This window comes from Uloborus diversus, chromosome 2 (genome assembly GCF_026930045.1).
Source record: "Uloborus diversus isolate 005 chromosome 2, Udiv.v.3.1, whole genome shotgun sequence".
Classification (NCBI taxonomy): Eukaryota; Metazoa; Arthropoda; class Arachnida; order Araneae; family Uloboridae; genus Uloborus; species Uloborus diversus.
In genome coordinates this window covers 61,910,293-61,931,348 of record NC_072732.1, presented here as the reverse complement: position 1 = coordinate 61,931,348, position 21,056 = coordinate 61,910,293, and the positions used below count along the sequence as shown (strand labels likewise).

At 34.9% G+C, this 21,056-nt stretch overlaps 1 protein-coding gene across 1 annotated transcript; it reads left to right on the top strand.

The window, feature by feature from the left end:
• Positions 1 to 9,053: 9,053 nt before the first annotated feature.
• On the top strand, positions 9,054 to 10,300 carry LOC129216340 (transcription factor Sox-21-B-like). The gene is made up of 2 exons (XM_054850552.1): positions 9,054 to 10,165; positions 10,286 to 10,300. The coding sequence occupies exons 1-2, from the start codon at positions 9,059 to 9,061 to the stop codon at positions 10,298 to 10,300; spliced, it is 1,122 nt and encodes a 373-aa protein (XP_054706527.1). The 5' UTR covers positions 9,054 to 9,058.
• The last annotated feature ends 10,756 nt before the right edge of the window (positions 10,301 to 21,056 follow it).

The window sequence follows — 21,056 nt, the reverse complement described above, 5'->3', positions numbered from 1 at the left end:
CTTTAGTCCATCGAAATAAATCTTCAGCTGGGCCGGATTTACCTATAAGCTAAACAAGCTATAGCTTAGCCCCCCCCCTCCATTTTGTTGGGGGCCCCTTACTCCCGACTCCCAATAAATTGCATGATTCGTTCCTTAAAAAATTGAAAAGTACTAGAAAAGCCAGTACTAAGGCATTTAATTACAATAAACAAGCAATCTGCTCAATAAATTTAGTTAAGAGAGTAGTTAAATCTAAAACAGCTGAATTTTGAATTTTTTTTTTTGCCATACATTTTGTTTTGATACAGACTAATGAATGAAATATATTTTAAACACTACGCAAATCAAATCTTGTTAAAGGGTTATAAAAATTTTTAATAATATTGAGGCAAACCTAACACGGCAGCGCTGCGTAGCCTTCACAATGTTGCGAGGTTATGTTTACGACCCCAACCATAGAACTTTTTATACATGTATTAAACACATTTAACATATTAAAAATTCATTAATATCAATATATGATATTTTAAATAAATTTCAGTGATGAATTAAGTTTCAACTATTTTTTTTTTTTTTTTTATTTTTACAGGAGCATTTTGAATTCAAGCACATTAGCTTTTAATATCGTATGAGGAAGAAATCCGTAGAACTGAATTACAACGAAAATCGTTTCTTCGCTCAATTAAAATTTCATTCTGTAAAAGAATAATTGAGTGCATTATTTGTGCAAGTCATTTAAAAAAATTTCTATTAAAAAAAAAAAAAAACTCGTCGAACTGAATTACAACGAAAATCGTTTCTTCGCTCAATTAAAATTAAATTCTGTAAAAGAGTAGTTCTGTAAATTGAGTGCATTATTTGTGCAAGTCATTTCAAAAAATTTCTACTTAAAAAAAAAAAAAAAAGATTTTTTTTTTATAAATTTATTTTTATTTAGTAAAAAATTATTATAGGATTTTAATTGATGATAAAACTAATTGTGGCAGTGATAATACTAAAAGTTTAAAATGCGCTGACGAAAACAGTTTGCTTCCATCGGGAATCGAACCTACGCCCTTCCTACCCCTAAGCGCGTCCCTTATCCACCATGCTACATAGCCTCGAAAACTGAGGAACTAAGTAATGTTCATTTACGATACTGCAAGCATCGTATTTCCAAAAATAAATATCGAAATTACCAGGTATCATGATAATTTTAAAATAAACGTCGGATTTATATGTACTAATATAGCAGCAAACCCTGCGAAAACAGGAGGAAATAAAAAGAACTAAAATGTTTTTAGAATGTAGAAGCCAATTGATTCAAAAGTTCACGCTATCAGATTAAAAAAATTAAAAAAAAAAGGTCAAACGTACACTTGCTAATGGTTTTAAAACAACAACTTTATTATATAAATCACGTAAAAGAGAATCCTTCAATTATCCAGCTTTGTTTGTTTGAAATACTAACTTTTTAACATTGAGTACAGTAACCTGATTGGCGCGTGTTTAAATCCCGAATGTCGCCAAAGCATGCTTCTTTCATGAATCGGAAAATCCAGCATTAAAACTAATATTACAGGAAAGAAAACACTATGAATTTAGAAAGAAAGTAAGTTAACACATTAAAGTATATCCTAAATGTATCGGTTTGCCATCAAAGTCGAAAATATCGCTTAGGATACAAGAAACAAAACCTTGAATGTAAGCCTGGCAAAAGAAAACAATTTTTCACAAATTCCTGGGGAAATTTTCTCCTTAGTGAAGGCAAGATATAGGTAACCAACACGTCAAAGAATGTAAAACCAAAAATTAAATTGCATAGTTTTCCGTATTTTAAAAGGAATTCACCTTTTTTCTTTAAGCGCGTGTTGCGCGCAATGCAAATCCTATGGACGGGAACTTGAGCGTTGGACGGTTTTTGCCAGTGACCAATCAGCGCGCAGTACGCCTGTGTCGCATCTCTCAGTATAAAGGGTCGCTACTCTGAGTAGGTATGACATAAGGTTTAGATTTTGAAGTTTGGCTCTTGTCTTGAATTTATTTTTCTCATTATTTGTACTATGCCAGGTATTGCACAGTTCAAAATCCGGATTAAAGGTTCAAGGTTCAATCTATCTAGAAAACTATACCTTACATTACACCCTGCCTGTCCAAAAACAAACGACCTTTCTTTTGTGGATCTTATGGCAGCTGGATACAGGGCCATATTAACTAAAAGTGAGGCTCAAGGCCCACAATGCTTTGGAGGCCCCTCTCTATTTCATCACTTTAAGTAAAATGTGTTAAAATAAAAAATGTTAAAATTATGTTTAACATTTACTTAAAAGAGAATTTTTTAACACAAAAATAGATGATATTTTTAGTGCAATGCATAAGTTTTCAAAAAAAAAGTTGTGGCCCCGAGCCCAGGTTTGGTTGGCCTGTGCCTTAATCAGGCCCTGGTTGGATATCATGTCTATCGGACCTTACGGACGTGGACCTTCAGTTTGTAGACCTTTCGTATCTGTATCTTATACGCATTTACAACAAATTTACTTGAAAGTAACTATTCATTTGGGGGGGGGGGGGGGGGGGGTTAACTTCGAGTGTTATGTTAACCAGGATGCCGATCTAAAGTCTGATCTGAAAGCAAAACAGCTAAAGACAGAATAATCAGCAGTAATTGAAACAAAGTTTTCTGTGTGCATCTTTGTTTGCTGGAAAAGTCTATGAATCTACGGGTGTACCAACGTAGGAAAAATCTTTGAAAGGAGAGGTGAACTTTTTACAATAGCTTCAAAATTTACAGATTTAGCAAATGCGCTTGTTTTACAAAACATAAAATACTACTACAAATAGTACCGATGAATGAGGCCAATTGCTTTCAATTGCTTCATATCCTACAAATGAACGACACCAAATGTGTTTACTTTCAAGTACTGGAAAATATTGAGGTATTATAAATGAACGATTCAAAATTTAACTCCATCTATCAAGTTGTGTTTAGTTTTGTTATGAAAATTGCATTCACAAATATTTTTGTCGCATTCCACTCTTTTTTTTTTTTTTTTTGCATTGAAGAAAGTGTCTGCTACTCCGAAGCGGTGTGTGCAACATTTGGTGAAAATATTATCTTATCAGGTTGGATTTGTAAAATTATACAGTTGAAAACACAATTTTCAGAAATTCATGGCAGAGTCGAAAAATTAATTGTAAACTAGGTTTAAAATTTTTTTAGCACATTTGTACTCGTAATAAAACTCTCTCCAACGTTCAACATTCGTTTTTCATTCTCACCATTTATTTGTTTTTATTATTACTATTTTTTTTCTTTTATTTTTTAAGGATACTAAAACACTTACAGTAATGAAACTTATGTACAGCAGAAACTATGAACTTCAATTTAAAAAGTGATTTTCGTGCATTACATTGTTTGCAATCCATACATTAAATTTTCATACTCTAAAAGCGTTAAAACAAGCTATGGTGCTCTGGAGTATATGGAAAATTTCTGATTCTTAGAATACTCCGCATGGAGAAAATATTTTGAAACGAAAGAATTAGTGCTTTGACGCTTGAAATGTAACTAAAAATTAAATTCTAGGTTTTATAATGGAATATACATATTCACACCCCTCATCAACGAGTGATGCCATAACAACGTAATTAAAATAGTTTTTCCCTACAGCTTTTTTACATTCACTGCATGGATAACTATGAATCAGTTTTTCTATTTCAAACTCATATTTTACAACTGAAGTGTTAACACAATGTATGTGCATAAAACTAAAGAAAAGCTTTTGTATCATTAAGTTTTTCAAAATTAAGACATAATAAATAAGAATTATAAAAGTCGTTCAAAATGAAATATTTACCACATGGTTCAAAATTTTCCTGCCACTTAGCACTTAGGTTAAATGTTAACCATGTGATGCGAAATAAATTATTTTAATGATTGTAGCGTAACTATAAACAAAAGAAATAAAATATCAAAAACTTCTTACTTTTATTTCTTAGCATCAAAAGATTTTTGGAATTTTTTATATCGCATCAGGGCCGTCCTAAGAGATGATAGCAAATCTGCAATCTATGAGTATCACAGATCACAGAAATTAAATCTAGCACGTTACATTTCGAAAACTATTTTAAAAAGTGAAATTCAGCAAACGCTTACTTTATGGCGTCTCTTCATATCTTGGCACGAGGGTCCAAACTGCTACTTCAAAATTGTTGAATCATACAATTAGCAGTGTACAGTGAAGCCATATTAGTTTTTAAAATGTTTATTTATTTATACGGAAGCTAAACAGCTTCACGAGCATAGAAGACTGCGTACAAAGCGTCTTGCTCCCGGACATACAAAAAAAGATTTACAAAACAAGAGAATATCACCCAGAGCACTGGCGGGAATCGAACCCACGACCTCCAGCTTAGAAGACGAAACTTAAACTATAGAGTCACAGAAGCGCCAATTTGTAAAATTGGGAGTAGAAAACTGATAGTAGAAGTTTGCAAACAGCGGGCAGCATTGGACGTTCTATAGATTCTTTTAAAGTTGAAATCAATGTACCAAAACAAATATGAAGCGGTAAAGATAACTCACACGGTTCAAAGTCAGTCTAATTGACTGTATTACATTTTAATTTAAAATGTAGCTGAAAGTTTTGGTGGAGCTCAGAGCTTAATTCCAACGGGAGCTCAAGCAAACTGAGCTCCTGCACTTCCTTCGATTTTCTACAAATTTAGCATTTTTGAAGAAATTCAGGCTGTTGACGTGGGAAAATGAGTTCTGAAGCCTATGGTGCTCCCGTATTTCTGTTAGAAATTAAACCCTGGTGGTGGAGCGGCTACAATGATTCTTCCGATGAAAGTCGGAACTTCCAAATTAAAACTTTGTAAAAAAAAAAGTCATTTTTTTATTTTTCTGCCGTCAAAACCCTCCCACTCATTATGAATGCTCCAGAATGACACGTCAGTAGGTATTCCTCCAACCTCAGCATTATTCCACATTGTATCGCGACACAAAGGGTATTAGTTCTGGAGAAAGAGGGCAAAAAAATAGAGGAAGGAGGACTAAAGAAAAGCGAAGAATAGGGGGATAAAAAGCCAGCCATCCTTCGAACAACGAGAAAAATTGTTACAGGGCTGTTGTATGAGATTACTCTGAGCAGTGCAGAGGGAAAATATTCCGGTAAAAAATGCAAGTTCTCATGCTTCCCTTGCGCCCAAAAGATTTTCTGGCAGGGAGCAGAAATCGGGAACGGAAATTAAAACGCTTCGTCATGAGTGTCATTTTGTGGAAAGGGTATTATGATAACCGCTCGAAATGACAATTCCACAAGTCGCTGTGAAAGCAACGAGTTGTGATTCCAGCCTTATGTTGTTGAAATTGCGTTCCCTTTCAACTTCGCAGACGTTTTTGCTTTCGGTGGTTAATACTGCCCCACTAAGCAAGAAAGGCAAACACGTTTAACTTTTGTTGTTAGCATCTTTTCAAATACCATTCGTGTGACTAGAAAGTCGCTGGTCAAGGTATGACGGGTGAAAATTGCTTCTACATTTCAACGAAGCAATTGCCTGCTGGGTGATATTTTGATGGTTAAAATTTTAACCATAACTGCAGTGGATTAACCGTAAACTCCAGTAGATAGCGTTAAATGTTGACCCCTTTTCCGTTTTTTCATTCTTCTAAAAAGACAGCCTTACCAGTAAAACAGTTGAGTTACCAGATCCAGTTCCTTGTCAAAATAAAGCATTACCCTGCAAGTCAAACATTCCAAAAAATATTATCCAATTATCATACATTGCTATGGCGCGTGTTTCATTGTTGGTGACGTCAGGAGCGTCACTCGATTAGTGAATTAGCTAATGAGGATTAGAAAGATTTACCTTTTCAGTTGTTACAGTCATCCCAGGGTAACTTGAAGCATTCCGGTTAGCTTTGCACTACTTCAAATTTTTTAGTATAAGTAGTTAAATCCGGTTGCAACGAGCTTCAAGAAATCCCCAATTTATCCAGACTTCCTGTTTGATTGATTGAATTTTGTTTGTTTTCTACTAAAAAAGTGCAGGAGCCTGATAGTCCTCCCCCCCACTCACCCTTTTTTACCCGTAAATAGTTTGAATTTCCCCTAAAATGTGAAAATTTGCATAGAAATGAAAAGAAGCACAGGAGCTTAGCATGCAAATTAAACCCTGGTTATAATGGGAATTTTGTTGTAATGGAATTTAAACAATAATGACATTTAAAACAGGACTGAATATTCATTTTGCTGAAACGCTTATTTCGTTGTACTGGTGGTTATTCGCTGTAATGATATTTTACTGTATTTCATCCTTTTTTTTTTAAATTAATTTTTTTTTAATAGGTAAAACTCCCAGTGCTGCGCTCACCCTGCAAGGTGAAAAATGAGTAGTCTACTCTCTATTTTACAAAATAAAAGGTGGCAATATTATACAGTAACCCCTTGTTATATCGCGCTCTTCGGGGGACAAAGAAAAAGAGCGATATATCCGAAAGCGCGATATAACGGAGGTCATTAAAAATAGTTATTAGTTCAATACACAAGTAAATTGGCATTTGTTCTTTTTGACATGATTTTTTAAAGGTTTCGATGTAGTTCACGAATGTAGTATCACACCGATTGAAATTTAAACAAGATTGAAATTTAAGTAAATTTTCACCGTCAGAAAGTTGAAAACATCAAATGGCGAATAAAGACGATCTTTCTGAGCTGCCGCTAGACAAGAGTAAGCATTCCAGTTCCCTCTTATTCAAAATAGACTTTCTAATCCGTTTGACTTGCTGTAGAAAGGATGTGAAAAGTAAAAGTAACCATATTGTTTACAGAAAACTCTTTTGCTCGTCTAGATCGTTCGTCCTTTCTTTATGTTTCTTTCTGCTTTAATGTTTCGGGAGACAGAAGAAAAGAGCGATATAATGAGGAGCGATATAACGAGGGGCTACTGTATCTGTTGAAAGTACTCTTCTTACATTGTAATATTCTATGCAATGTTGTAAATGGTAGAAATCTTGTAAGTCTGTGAAGTACAAAAAAAAGGGGGGGGGGGGTTGGGGGGGACATTTAGAAGTTTTTTTTGCTGCATTAAAGTTGCAGTCCTTTTATTCAATTAAATAAGTTTGCATCCCATTTCTGACGTGACTCTAAATGGCAGGATGGCTAAAGACCAAGCTGATTGGCAGATTAATTCATTTTAAACCGATTTAATGATTATTATTTATTTAAATAACTATGCACTTAGTGTAGAAGTGCTTCTACCTTTTTACACATTCCACACACGAATAACTAAATAAATAAATCATTAAAACTATTAAAATATTAGTGAGTTAGTTGAAAATAGGGAAATTGTGGCTCAAATTTACCCTTCGAAACTCAGAAAATTCCTTTTATCAATGTATGTATTTTTGTTCTCAACAATAAATATTTTTTTAATTTTAAAAACGTCATTTTTATTTAATTTACTAATTTTTCTTATTTATTTCATTTTTATGCTGATAGAACTTCTCTCTCGAAGGAAATACTATTGCCAGGGAGGGCACAGAAATTTTGGGGCTCGTCACAGATGACTTTTATGGGTCCCCTTCGATATTGTTTACTCCTACGTACCTACATGTATTTTAACCCTCATTTTAAAATCTCGGTCCCAATTCAGGCTCAGGCCCGGGTCAACAGGTGTTCCTTCTCCCCCCCCTCCCCCGTGCATGCTCTTGACTATTGCAATTACCTATTTTTGTGATTTTTTTTTTTTAATTTAAAATCACGAATACATCTGAAATGGCGCGACACGGCACATGGTAGTTGTTCAAAGCAGATTAATGCAAACTGTTTTTACAAATTCAAGTAGGAAATTTTATTTCAGGGATATTTTTTTTCTTCAATCCAAATTGATTTGTACAGTTTGCTTCTGTTTTTGCTTATTTGAATACGGGTGCGTGAATTTGAACTGTTCCTGCTCAGAAAAATATAATACAACTAAGATTTACAACATGATGATTAACATTTTGAAACAGTGAGTTTGATATCGTTTTTTGTATTAGTTGAATAATTTTCTTTTTGAAATTGTTTTGAAATTGTGAATTAATATGAGGCCTGACACAATGTAAAGAGAGAGAGAGAGAGATTCGGTTGCTGCAAAAAAAAATCAACTTTATCTTACTAGAAAGTAGGCTCGTTAAGTTTTAGATGAACTTCCGGTCAGCTTCTCATTTGGGTGATCAGGGAGTGTCAATGCCTCCCCCCTCCCTCAGGATTTAGAAACAAAATGTATCTGCATTTTCGTACGTACTTCATTGTTTAGTCCTATATTCATCTAATATACGCTTCCTCCCCCCCCCCCCCAAATCTTCGAAATAGCAGACCTGTTTTTTTAAATGTCAACCACAGCGTACATGCAAGGTACAATTTAAATTTCGTTCTCATTTGCTTTATCGTAAATGCACGTTTTCTGATGAAATCATTTTTATAACTTGCTATTTTACGAATTACCATTGTTTGTTGAAAACAGCCACTGTAATATAATTTTAAAGAAAATGAACATTTGAATTTAAAAAACCGTCAATAGCTAGCTTATTCAACATTAAACTTCTCCCTGTTTGAATAAATGAAAATTAATAAAAGTTTCATGTGCTTAACTTCATCATAAAGCCTATTTCATATCAAACCAGGGAAGAAACCAAGTGCGAATTGAGAAAAAGAAACAACAACTTTCAACATTCAATTAAATTCTTAATCCTACTCTAATCCCTTTTGGTCAGTTTCCCCGCTGAAATCGTCCCTTTCCCCCCAGTCACGTATTCTCCCTTTCATGCGAACGTCATCACTGATCCACTTCGATTGGCGTAAAGTTCGGCTTTGCTCCTCCCTCCTCCATTTCGAGTCCAATGAAAGGGAAGGATGTGACAGGAGCTTTGAGGGAATTTCGGAGCGAGGGAAACATTGAAAACAAGTTTTTTTTTCAGTTCATCGCAAGCTTTAGCAGTAGTTGGACGCACGTGTTTGTTTGTCCTATGTTTTGAGCGTGAGCCAGTAGCTTCACATTTGTTTCTGTACTGGATTTTTTGTGTTTTTATACTTGGACATAGCACTCATTAAAGATGATGCATTCTGGTATCAATCTTATGCAGAACGTCAGCAATATGATACCGCAACATAATCATAGTATGTCTTCCAATAATTCCGCTTCCAGTAAAAGTCAACAACAGCACATCAGGAGGCCCATGAATGCATTTATGGTTTGGTCCCGAGCCCAGCGAAGGAAGATCGCCCTCGAAAATCCCAAGATGCACAACTCCGAAATAAGTAAACGACTTGGCGCGGAGTGGAAAACATTGTCATCTGACGAGAAACGTCCATTTATTGACGAAGCCAAGCGCCTGCGCGAGCAACATATGCGTGATTATCCTGATTATAAGTACCGTCCTCGCCGAAAGCCCAAGCCAGCTGTTAAACCGACTGAACCAGTAATGCCTTATGGATTGCCATACTTCCAGCCTGCTTTGGACGCAAGAGCATTCATTGCAAATCAACAGGTGGGAGCCTACGATGCCGAAAACAGAGCCAACATCGTCAGCAACCCGTTGACATCTTATGGAATGCCTTTTGCCCACTATCCTCCCAGCAGTTATAGTTCCGAGCCATCAGCTGAGGCGCAACAGGGATCGCCCACACCACAGCAACAGGCAGCCAACAACTTCTCGTCGTATAAGTTCTTCCCGTACAACACAGCTCACCAAAGTGCCTTTGCCGGAGAGATGATGAGCCGCAGTGAGCCCAACAGCAGCACCAGCAGTCCGTCCATGACCCAGCACAGCAGCCCAGAGCCTCATCAACAGCACGTCCCGACGACAGCCCCACGACATCCTATGATCCCGACGACCATGCCCACGTCCATTGCCATGAACTTTCCGACTTACGGTTTCAAGCCCGAGATGACAAATCCTGCGATGTCCTATGGAATGCATATCCCCTACAGTTCCCAGTACGGATCGTCTGCAAACGGACCATCCCCTGCTCCCGAATCTCCCGCCCAAGGATCCGTCCACGGAAGCAGCAGTGGCAGTGTCGTAAAAAGTGAGCCTTTGGACAGTTCGAGTAGCACAAGTCCAGTTGGACAACAAACACCGCCAATGTACTGTATGCCTCCTATGTACGGAATGACTTCAGAATACATTTCCGCTCTTCCTCCTACATGTACGACTACGGTAAGTCCTTATCACAGTTATTTCATGTCAAACGCAGCGCTGTGTAGTAGAGGAGTCATGCCGACGCAATCTCAAGGACGATCAGTTCCAGTTATTATGTGAATGCTTCCACATTTTTAGCTTCATCAACTTTAAGACTGCTCCATATTAATCCAGATATGTTTTTCAAAACTTCAGTCATTAAAAGCCCAAAGAATCGTAACGAAGGACACTTTGTCAAAACTGACTTCCTCAACATAAATTAGTACTTACTTTTTTATGTATCATATATTTTAAACATTGAATTTGACTCTCATTCATTGTTTTTTCTTTAAACTATTCTCTACATATGTATTTTACATCCTATTTTAACTAAACGATTTAAACGATAAAAAAGTAATTTGTTTAAAATGTTATTGAAATTGTTGTTAGGAAGTATTCGTGAGTGATATATTAAAGTTGTATTTCACATATAAATTCAGTTTAGGGCTCAGAGCAATTTGGATTTATCAACTTTAAAATAAATCATATTGTAAATAATTATGAGAGATTTTAAAACTTTAATGTAAAATCGAAGGTTTTCCCAAAAAGTTTAATTTTGCTGTTTCACATTTATATTTATTGAATAACACCTATCATAACTCTAATTAAAGAAATATAAGCTTTAATGTTTCTTAACCCATATTTGCGGTTTCTTTACTTAAATTAAAATGAAAATGTTATTCATTAATCCTGTCAAAAGCTAACCATTCAATTCCATTTTTTGTCAATTTAACTGTATATTCACATGAACATATTTTGCTACTTGTTTTATGAGTGATCATTTCGAGATAGTTTTAGCAAGAATTGCTTCATTTCAATATTTTAAATTAATTCTCACTCTTAATTTGTTAACGCCTCAATGAAGGAAAAATTCCTATGATTCAATCATAACAATTTGATTTTTACATTGTGATTTCAATTAGATTTGTTTTCATATTTGGTTAAAGTTCTTCCAAACGTTTATAGAGATTAACACCTTACAGTTTACAAAAATGCTTAAGGTTAAATTTTAAAATGTATATATTTACGTATATAAATGTTATAGTTAAAGTGCAGCGCAAAATTGATAACATGCTTATCGCACTTTGTTGTGTGATTCATGAAATTATAATAAGTCACCAGAAAGCAACACTTTTCCAATAAACTCCTACAAGTTCATATATTTTTTCTGGAATACAGCCTGAAACTTAAGGAAAAGATAAAATTTTTGGCGGAATTACTTTTTATGTAGTTCAATTTTAATAACATTACTGTACAGAGATTTTAGAATTCGATTAATGCAATTTAAAACATTATTTTGTAATTATTTAAAGAAATATTGGTTAAAAACTTGAATTTTGAACCTATAAATAGTTAAAAAGTTGGTGAAGTGATCTAAGTGCCTTCATTTTGTGCCTGAGTGTTCCAGCATGAAAATATTTTGATTGCAATGGTTTTATCTGTAAATAGGATGTATGTAGAAAGAATGACATGATTTTAAAGAGATGACCAGCGAGTTGTATTTATTGTATATATTTCTGTGCCTTGAATAAAGTTAATTTTTGTAAAATGGCCTTTTTATTGTGTAAAACCAACAATATTGGGAGTTAATCATCCAAATATGATTGTTTCAATGCTAATGGGTTGTTGATTATTTTTAAAGATAAGGTATTTAATTGCTTAATTAGAGCAAAATATTTTGTCACAACAATATGATGTCAAGTGGGTTAAAACTAATGAGCTAAATTTATCAATTGGTTAACTTTCTTGAAATGTCATTAACTTTTGCTCGCAATTCCGTAAAATTCATTTAAAAGCCGAGCATTGCAGCAAAACTTGATTTAATTCATTGAAAAAATTGAAAATATCTCTGAATTTTGTTTAAAAGATTACACGTAAGATAAATAACTGTATGTAATAAAAAGTTGAAAAAACGCAATAGAGCTATTTGCTTGTAATTAATTCTAAAATATAAAACAAAGTAGCTTGCTATCTAATATATATTTAAAACCAAAAATCTTTCGAAAGATTTGAATTAGTCTAAAAGATTTTGTGTTCCATTTTGATCCACTTTTTTTAGTAGAATGCTAATTGGTTCTGGTAGTTGTGTAGATGTTAAAAATCTTTCAGAATTATGCAGTGGCGGATTTCAGAGGGGGACCGTGCCCCTCCCAAAGGAATTTAATTTACGTATTCAATTAAATATTTTTGACATTCATTTCTCCATGACTTTTATCAAAGTTTTAGAACTATCATTTAAAAAAGTTCACTCGAAGCATATTTGAAAAGAATCACTTATGCTTGCTGTAGAAGTAGTATTGAAATTGGGAGTCATAATCTCTCGATTCTTCCATTAATTCTTTGATAAAATCAAGAATTAGCATTATAAAAAAAGTATATCACTGATTTTGAAATTATGGATTTTATTTTAATTTATAATCGTGTTTTAACATTCACAATGTTTCTGCTGATTGCAAGTCATTTCAGACATTTTATGATTTTTTTTTTGAATTTTAGTATTTAATTGACAGAATGTTTAAAAATGTATTTTGCGTCCTCATTCACAGTAAATTAGTTCACAATATTTCTAGTTTCTATACTTCAAAGTAGATTGATAAGCTTTAAAAAAGTTTAAAAAGAATTACATGAAATATTATATAAGGGGGAGGGTGGCTTTCTCCCCCTCAAATTTTAATCCGCCCCTAGAATATGGGGTCAGGAAAATAAATAACCAGTCCAATTGTTACACATTAATTTTTTCAAATAAAAATTTCAGACATACGAAATATTGATGCTTGTAATGATAAATCCAGAGTACATCAAATGATTTTCAATTTTAACATTTGCACCTTTGACTTTAACTGAAGCAAAACATAGAAGACACAAAAATAACAGGATTAAAGTAACTCACCGAAGGGGCAATCCTATTTTTAACCTATTTTTTATTCAGTTTCTTTATCAGACATCAACGGAATCTACCTTGAAGTCAGGCCCGTGTCCAGAATTTCATAAAGGGAGGGGTTTTGGTTTCAATGTTTTTTCATTCTTACTTGCACTGTCAGAAAAACACAACAGTGGCTCAAATAATTCATTTCTGTTTAACGGCTATAATGAGGGGCATAGCGGTGTGTGTGGGAAGTGGGGGGGGGGGGGGGGTACAAAATCTCTGAAGATGTGTTTTCAAGTGATATTACCAATTCTATTATTGTATATTTTATATACAGTAGACATGCCTAATTTTTATTCGGGTCATGTTTATCCGGATCAAACTTGTATAGTCAAACAATATATATTTACTTAAATAATAATTTAAAACTGTGAGTGCAAAACAGTGCTGCAACTAGAAAATAAGTTTTAAGGGAGACATGTTGAAAAATAATTTAATCTGATAAGGGTGCCGGGGTTCCTCCCCCGGAAAATATTGAAATTTTTAGTACTGAAAACGGAATTTTAGACGGTCTATTTGTAGGCGGAAATTTGTAGAAATTAAAGGCGTGGAACGCGATTATAGGCCATATTTATTGACGTTATGGCAAGGAATGCGGCTCAGAGACTCTCCCTAATTGTTTTTTTTTTTCTTGAAAAATAGATTAAAATTTATTTTTAATCTCCCTTTCAAATTTTTGAAATTGAAGTTCCAAAAACGCAATTGCAGATTAACTTTGAAGATTTTTACGAAGAGGGGATTCTGATGCTAACTCCTGGATTTTCCTAAAAAGTTCTAAAACTTTAAGCAGTATTCTAAGATATTAGGAGGAGGGGTTCAGAGGTTGTTCTACTTAAATTTTTAGTTAGTTTTGTTTGAAGAACCTAATTTTTGATGATATTAAACGAAGGCGATTCGAGGACTCTTGCTCGCATTTTTTCTGAAACTGGAGTCTCAAAAATGCAGTTGTACGACCATATTTGGTAAAATTAGGGCCCTTTTAAAACTGAAACAAAACCAAACCTGAGTTTCGGCGACGCAATTTTAAGCAATGATAGAATAAGCGATGTTGTTCGGGGGATTTTTCTGGAAATTTTGCGAAACTGAAGATCTGGAAACCAAAGTTTGAAATGCTCCGTAATGCTATTGGTACGGGGGGGGGGGGGGGTCGTAGCTGTAGCATTTTGAAGAAGATTTTCTTATTTTTAGACAAGCTAGAAAAAAGGAAAAAAAATGCAGGGAAACTTCAATGAGAATGTTTTGTTTTTTTAAGTACCATAAACAAACTTCAACATTAAAGTTAATTTTAAGTCAAATTTACACATTTCTTTGGTTTTTATTATTTCCACTATGGGAGGGGTTTAACCCCTAAAACCCTCCCCTTGGACACGGCTCTGCTTGAAGTTGAAATTAAATCTACCTTCACTACAGGTAACTTGGACTTGTTTCAAAAGAACAAAATTTTCAAACCCTTTTTATCCATTAGCAAAGGCTTTTCGGAAGTGAAGGGAGTCCCCCCCCCCCCACATGGGCATGGCGAGAGGGTGATACCTGGTAACCGATCCATGAGATTTTTTAAATGAGGTGTGAAATATATGCATGGACGTATGTGTAAACAGTATGCAGGGGGTCTGTAAAAGTCATTTGTGACGGGCTCCAAAATTTCTGTACATGTCCCTGGAGCAAGTCACACCCTCCTAAATAGTACAAAGACCCCCCTAAGAGCAACACACCACAAAAAAAGGAAAAATACTCCTCAAAACAACACTCCTAAAAATGTCAATGACTCAGTCTGCGCCATGATTCCTCTTCTCAAGTGGTCAACTCTGCCGAAATGGAACTAAATCTTTCAATATACGATCGAGAAGTCAGTCATAATATTAATTTTTATCCGAATTTTAGATTCATCAGCATCATACAAAAGAGAAAATCTTTTCTATCTTTTGCATTTGAATTGTCTGTTTTTAAGTAAAAAAATAATTTATCTTGTACAGTCAAACCTTGATATCTCGAGAAAAAAAAAAACTCCTCCTTCATTTTCCATGAAAACTCCTTGTATATCCCATAGTTATCTCGAAATTTATTTTTCAAAACCCTTGATGTTTGGAAACTTTCACACGGCAGCAAGTTTCAATAGCCGTTTTTCCTTGGTAATGTTTGTAGCATAACTAGTTCCAGAGATATTTACACACAGTTTTTCATCCTTTTTCTTGGAAATTTGAAGAATAGGGAATTGAGGCGATATAACAGGGGGTGTTTTCCCCAGAGTTTAGATTCTTTGCTTTTCTTTAGAACACATTGTCTACTTTGAGAACAGTGGATCAATTCTCAAGGAAAAGGGTTTCATAACCTGCTTGTGGTTGAAGACAAGAATTTTTAAGTTTGTAGATCAAAAAAGAAAGTTGAGATTGCTATTCAATTCAAAAGCCATTCCAGGGTTCTCTTCAGTTATAAAAAAAAACCTCGTCAAATTATTGGTAAAAACTGACAAAAGAACTAGTCTAAAAATAAAAAAATAGGAAGTCCAGTTTAGTCAGAAGTAACTAAAAATAAAGTTTAACAATTTCTAGTAACTAGTTTAAAAATTAAAATTTTGTTACATCGAAGTAAATTTCAAATCTAGGAAAATTTTGAAGAATAACTTGTTAATCGTTATGCCAAGTGGTCGTATAGTGCGTAGATAAATACACTTATTGTATGTGTATGTAATTGTGAGAGCTACTAATGGGGGGTAATTATTTCAAAACCCTTGATAACTCGATTTTTTCTTCTCCTGAGAGATTCGAGGTATCGAAATCGTGGTTGTACTGTATTCCAGAAAGCCAATTCGAAAGCGTAAGCATAGCTAAGGCTAGGAACAAATAAATTACCCTTTCCATCGCTAATTGTCAGAAGTACAAAAACTACCTTTTTGCTAACGTAACTTAGATTGCAATGACATTATCAATTTTCCTTTTTTCCGAAAAAAAAAAAAAAAAACATTGCAAATGGCAATTGCAAATTCTTTAAAAATTGAATAGTAATTTTTAAAAAAAGTTCATAAAGTACGATTTTGCTCTGTCCATCTCCGTGGCCCGTGTTATTTATTTAAAAGAAAGAAACCTACTACTCGGCTTTCACAGGTCAGGAAGGACTTGACAATGGACGATTTAGGGAGAAAAAAAAAACCCGCGAAGATGATTAACGTAAAAGAAACTGAAAAATCGTTAAAACGGACCTAGAAAAACGTTATCTTTTGCATCATTAACTTCTGCGCTGTTTGGTAGTTGAGCTTTCAACTTTATCAAATTCATTTGGAGTGAATTCTAAAAGAACTGTTTACAATTTGGAATGGACTGACGAAGAGGTATCCCTACTATGCCAGTTGTGCTCGTGCAAGACAATACGTAAAATAAAATAATGCAGGCAAATAAGCCATTAACAGTCACAAAAAGAGTTCTCGCACCAAATTGCATTAAAAAATTCTTCAAGATCCAGCCTTTTTTTTTCCTCTCCGACCTAGGGTCACAAACCAGGGGGGGGGGGAGGGGATACGGACGGAAAATTCTAATACCTGCTGTATTATTTTTTTTTGGGGGGGGGGAGGGGGCTTGAACATCGGTTGCAATTTGAGGGAGGCACAGGGCCTATATCCCCCACCCCCACCAGAAAGCTAGGTTGAACGTTTTTTTTAAAATCATCTATATTATTTCTCAAAGGTATTTTTTGTGATGAAGTCTAACTTCATCAATGCTTTACCAAACTTCTTAAGTAAGGCAGCATTTAAAAAAAAAAAATTTCTCATCGCCTTCGGCCGAAAAATAGAAAGAATATTCATTTTAGTGGGGGTTTTTTTTCCGAAAAAAACGATTTATACTTTTTAGCACGCATTGTTTCAATATACAGGATCGCGAAAAAGTGGCGCACGCAGAATTTTCTCAAGGCGAATCCAGAAAATCATTTGAGAGGAGGGAGGGGGGGATTGAAAAATGAAAACGAAACAAAGTTAAAGAATTGAAAGCGAGGTTTTTTTTTTTTTTTTTTTCAAATAAATGTGAGGTGATTAAATGAAATTAAAGTTTCTAGTATAAAGAATTGAAAAAAGAAAAAAAAAACACACAGAATTTTTACCAGTATTCTAGATTTATTATCTAACTAAAAAAACTTTGTTCGTTTCAGGATTCAGGAACCATTTCTAACAGTCATTTTAGATTATCAATTAGTGGCGTAGCCGGATTCGGTTTCGGTAGGAACTTTTTAGAAGATGTATTTTGTTAAACTAATTTTATTAGGATGATATCATAAATTATTTCACTCATTATACTTTATGCACTAACTTTATATGAGCTTAATGCAATAAGTTATTTTTTGATTGGATTAAAATATCATCATTTTTATTGTAGTTTATGAACTTCATGCAAACTAAAGGAAAATTCGTGTCATTCCGTTACAACACATAAATTATTTTAATCCAATCCAATGAGTGGAAAATTATTCAGATTTACAGTTTCTTTTTGTTACTTCTGTATCTTAAAATTACTCATCAGTTAAAAGAGTTAATTTAAATAGAATTCCCAGAAATGTCACAGTACTAAGTCACAGTTGTTTTGGACCAGGGGTGCCCAATCCCCCCCAAACTCAACGGCGCCCCCCAAAAAAAGTTTCTCGCTTTCGAATCGGTGTTAAACATAAGCTTTTCAAGTGTCTAATTTCCAGTCGAATTCACGGAAGGGGGGGGGGGGAGGTAGTGCTAACAAATACCATTTGAACTTAAATATTGTTGGATTGTTCCGCCTCGCCTTCCCAAAATTTACAACGAGGACCTTGAGTAAACGAGTTTTGGGGACCCCTGAGTTTTGCTACACCTTTTTTTCTTCTTCAAACGTATGAATAATTACATGGAGAGTGGATTCAGCTTCCTGTTTAGGGATGGAGTGATTACTAGATGCATGCAACATGAACCTTGAAACGGAAATATAATAGTCACTTAGCTGGGGGGTCCGGAGGTGTCTCCGAAGGAAAATTTTCGAAATTGTAGTTTTCAAACCAGTTTTAGACGATCTCCGGTGATGTTTGGGGGATAAAACGTTCGATGGCCTCTTTCCGGTAATTTTTCAATATTGAAACTTCAAAAACGCAATTGTAGATAGTCTACCGTTGTGTTAGGGAGAGGGGCAGGTTCGGGGGCTCTCCCCCGATAAGTTTTCAAAATTGTAGTTCTAAAAACGCAGTTTTTGACTATCTGTTGTAATGTTAGGGAAAAAGGAGATTCGGGGGCTCGCCCATGGAAAATTTTCGCGATAAAAGTCTTAAAAACCTTATTTTAGGTTATCTATGGTTAGGGGACAAGCAGTTTTCTGAAATTGATCTTCTAAAACTACAATTGTAGTCGTCGACCTTTGTGACGTTAAGAAAAAGAGTTTTCGGAAGCTCTCCCGGAATTTTATCGAAATTGAATCCATGAAAATGAAATGTAAAACGATCTTTAATAATGTTGACGAGAGTGGGGGAAGAGAGAGTGGCGCTTCATTTAAATTTTCGAACTTGTAACTTTTTGCAAACACGCAGTTTTGATTGATCTTGATCAGGGCCGCTAGTTCAAAAAACTGGGGGAGGGGGGATGTACGCATTTGGCGGCCCCTTAATTGTTTCAAACGCATGTTGCAATATGCAAAGAGAGATTTAGCTTCTGGTTTAGCAGGGATAGTCATTTTACTGGACCTGAGTACTAGCAATATAAATTTAATTGTAAGGAGAATACTCAATCAGAAATAGGGGGTATCAGAGGACTACCTCCTGGCATTTTTTCGAAATTGAAGATATAAAAACGCAGCTTTAGACTATATTTTTAGTTGGAGAGGAAGTAGAGTGGAGATCCAATATATCCTCTCCCGATAATTTTTACCCAAATTCAGAATCACAAAACACAATCGTACGTTATATTTGATTATGAGAGGAGGGCCTGGGGGCTCCCCTCCGGCAAATTTTCAAGATTGTTAGTTGAAAAATTCGGATTTAGACGATCTGTGGTGATGTTATAGGAGGAAGAGACTCGGTGTCATCCCCTGATAAATTTTCAAACTTCTTCAAACTCCAAGCACGCATTGTGAATTATTTCTGATTGTGTCAGGTAAAGGGAGGTCCGGGGGCTCTCCCCGGGGAAAAATTGGAAAATTGTAGTTTGAAAAATGCAGTTTTAGACGGTTTACAATGATATTACGGAGAATAGAGAAACGCCATCCCTCCAAAAGTTTTTGAAAATGAAAGCTTTAAAATGTGGTTGATGACTTTTTTGTTAAAATGGAGTGCACCACCAGTTTCTTGAAATTAAAGCTCCGAAAACGTAATTTAAGCTTTACTGAACTTACTTCACTTACTTCACTGAAGGAGAAGGGGGGGGGGAGTCTTGAAGAGTGTCGTGCACAGAAATGTTTCGAAATTGAAGCACTAAAAACGAGATTTAAGACGTTTTTCGGTGATATTGGCGAGAGAGGGGGGAGGGGAGCATTCCCCCGAAAATTTTCCGATCTGTAGAAAACGAAGTTTTAGAAGATTTTTGATAATGCTAATAGGTGGTGAGATTCGAAGTCCTCCCCTGAAACTTTTTTCAAAATTGAAAATCAATTAACGCAATCGTAGGGCGATTTTAAATACTGTTAGAGGGGTGGGGGGGTTTGGAAGATCTTCCTCGAAAAAATTTCTGAAGCCTTAGCAATAAAATTTTTGAGGATCTTTGGTAATGTTAGGAGGAAGGAGTACAGGTTCGGGAGACCTCAAGGAGTTTTTTTTTAAATTAAAGTGCAAAAGACGAAATTTCTTCGGCTGTGAATGATGATGATTGATTAATTGAGAGGGCATTTCTCGGGGGTTACGTTGGGAACACTCTCATGGTTTTCGAAACTGCAGCCCTAGATACTCATGTGCAGGACATCTTTAATGGCGTTAGGGCAAGGAATGGGGTTGGAGAACGTTTTCCTGGAATTTTTTCAAGGCCTAAGTTTTAAAACTCAATTCCTGACCAGCTTTGGGGACGTAAAAAGAAGGAATTCGAGTTCTCCGCCTCTTTAGATCAGGGCTGCGGAGTCGGAAGGAAAATGGTCGACCCCGACCCCGACTCCGACTCCTGGATTTTGAAACGCCCGACTCCGACTCCAACTCCGACTCCAGATTTTTTTTTAAAAAAATTAATTATTTTTTCAACACGCTCTCTTCCTTTAGGGGAAGGAGGAAAACCTCTAAACAGAGATTGAAATATTAATTTCTTTTTATGAAAATTTCGCATTTCGTTTTTTATTGTAAACCCAAGACGCATACAACGTTGAAAATTCAATTTAAAAATCAAATTTTCCAATAGTTACGAGTTAAAAAGTGAGATGATTTAAAAATCCCTTTAAAAAAATTTGAAAAGGATTATCTGTAATTTGCGCCCCTTTAATGTTTAACAAATAGGTATTGATCAAATCGTGTGCTTTCGATTTTTGAAAGCTGTAACTTGAGAGAAAAAAAAAAGTTTCTTTTTTCCTAAATCCAAGTTCTTGAGAGGGGGGTGATTTGCCACGGATGACACCCATCTGGTAGGTGACACCCAAAGTTAATTTCAGAGTTTATAAAAATATAAATGCTTTAATTCTGAAAATTTTGGCGAATATATTTCAAATTATATTTTATCAATAAAATTTCAACGAAAATAGGGCACATATACGTCAGGAGCTAATTTTACACAAAATGCGGCGGTATACAAATTTATACGAATAACTTTTACTGTACCTATATTTCTTCTTCGCTAAATTTTTAATTTAAATTTTATTGGCTGCTTTAGAGTTAACCTATATATGAAGATTTTAAGATTAACTAAAATTATTGAGTGTTGTAATCAAGAAATCATTTACACTCATTTTGTTCCATACTTTTTAGTGAGAACCAAGCTTATAGAAATAGTGTTATAATAAAGAAAAAAACATTAGATTATTTCATCAAATCTTTTGG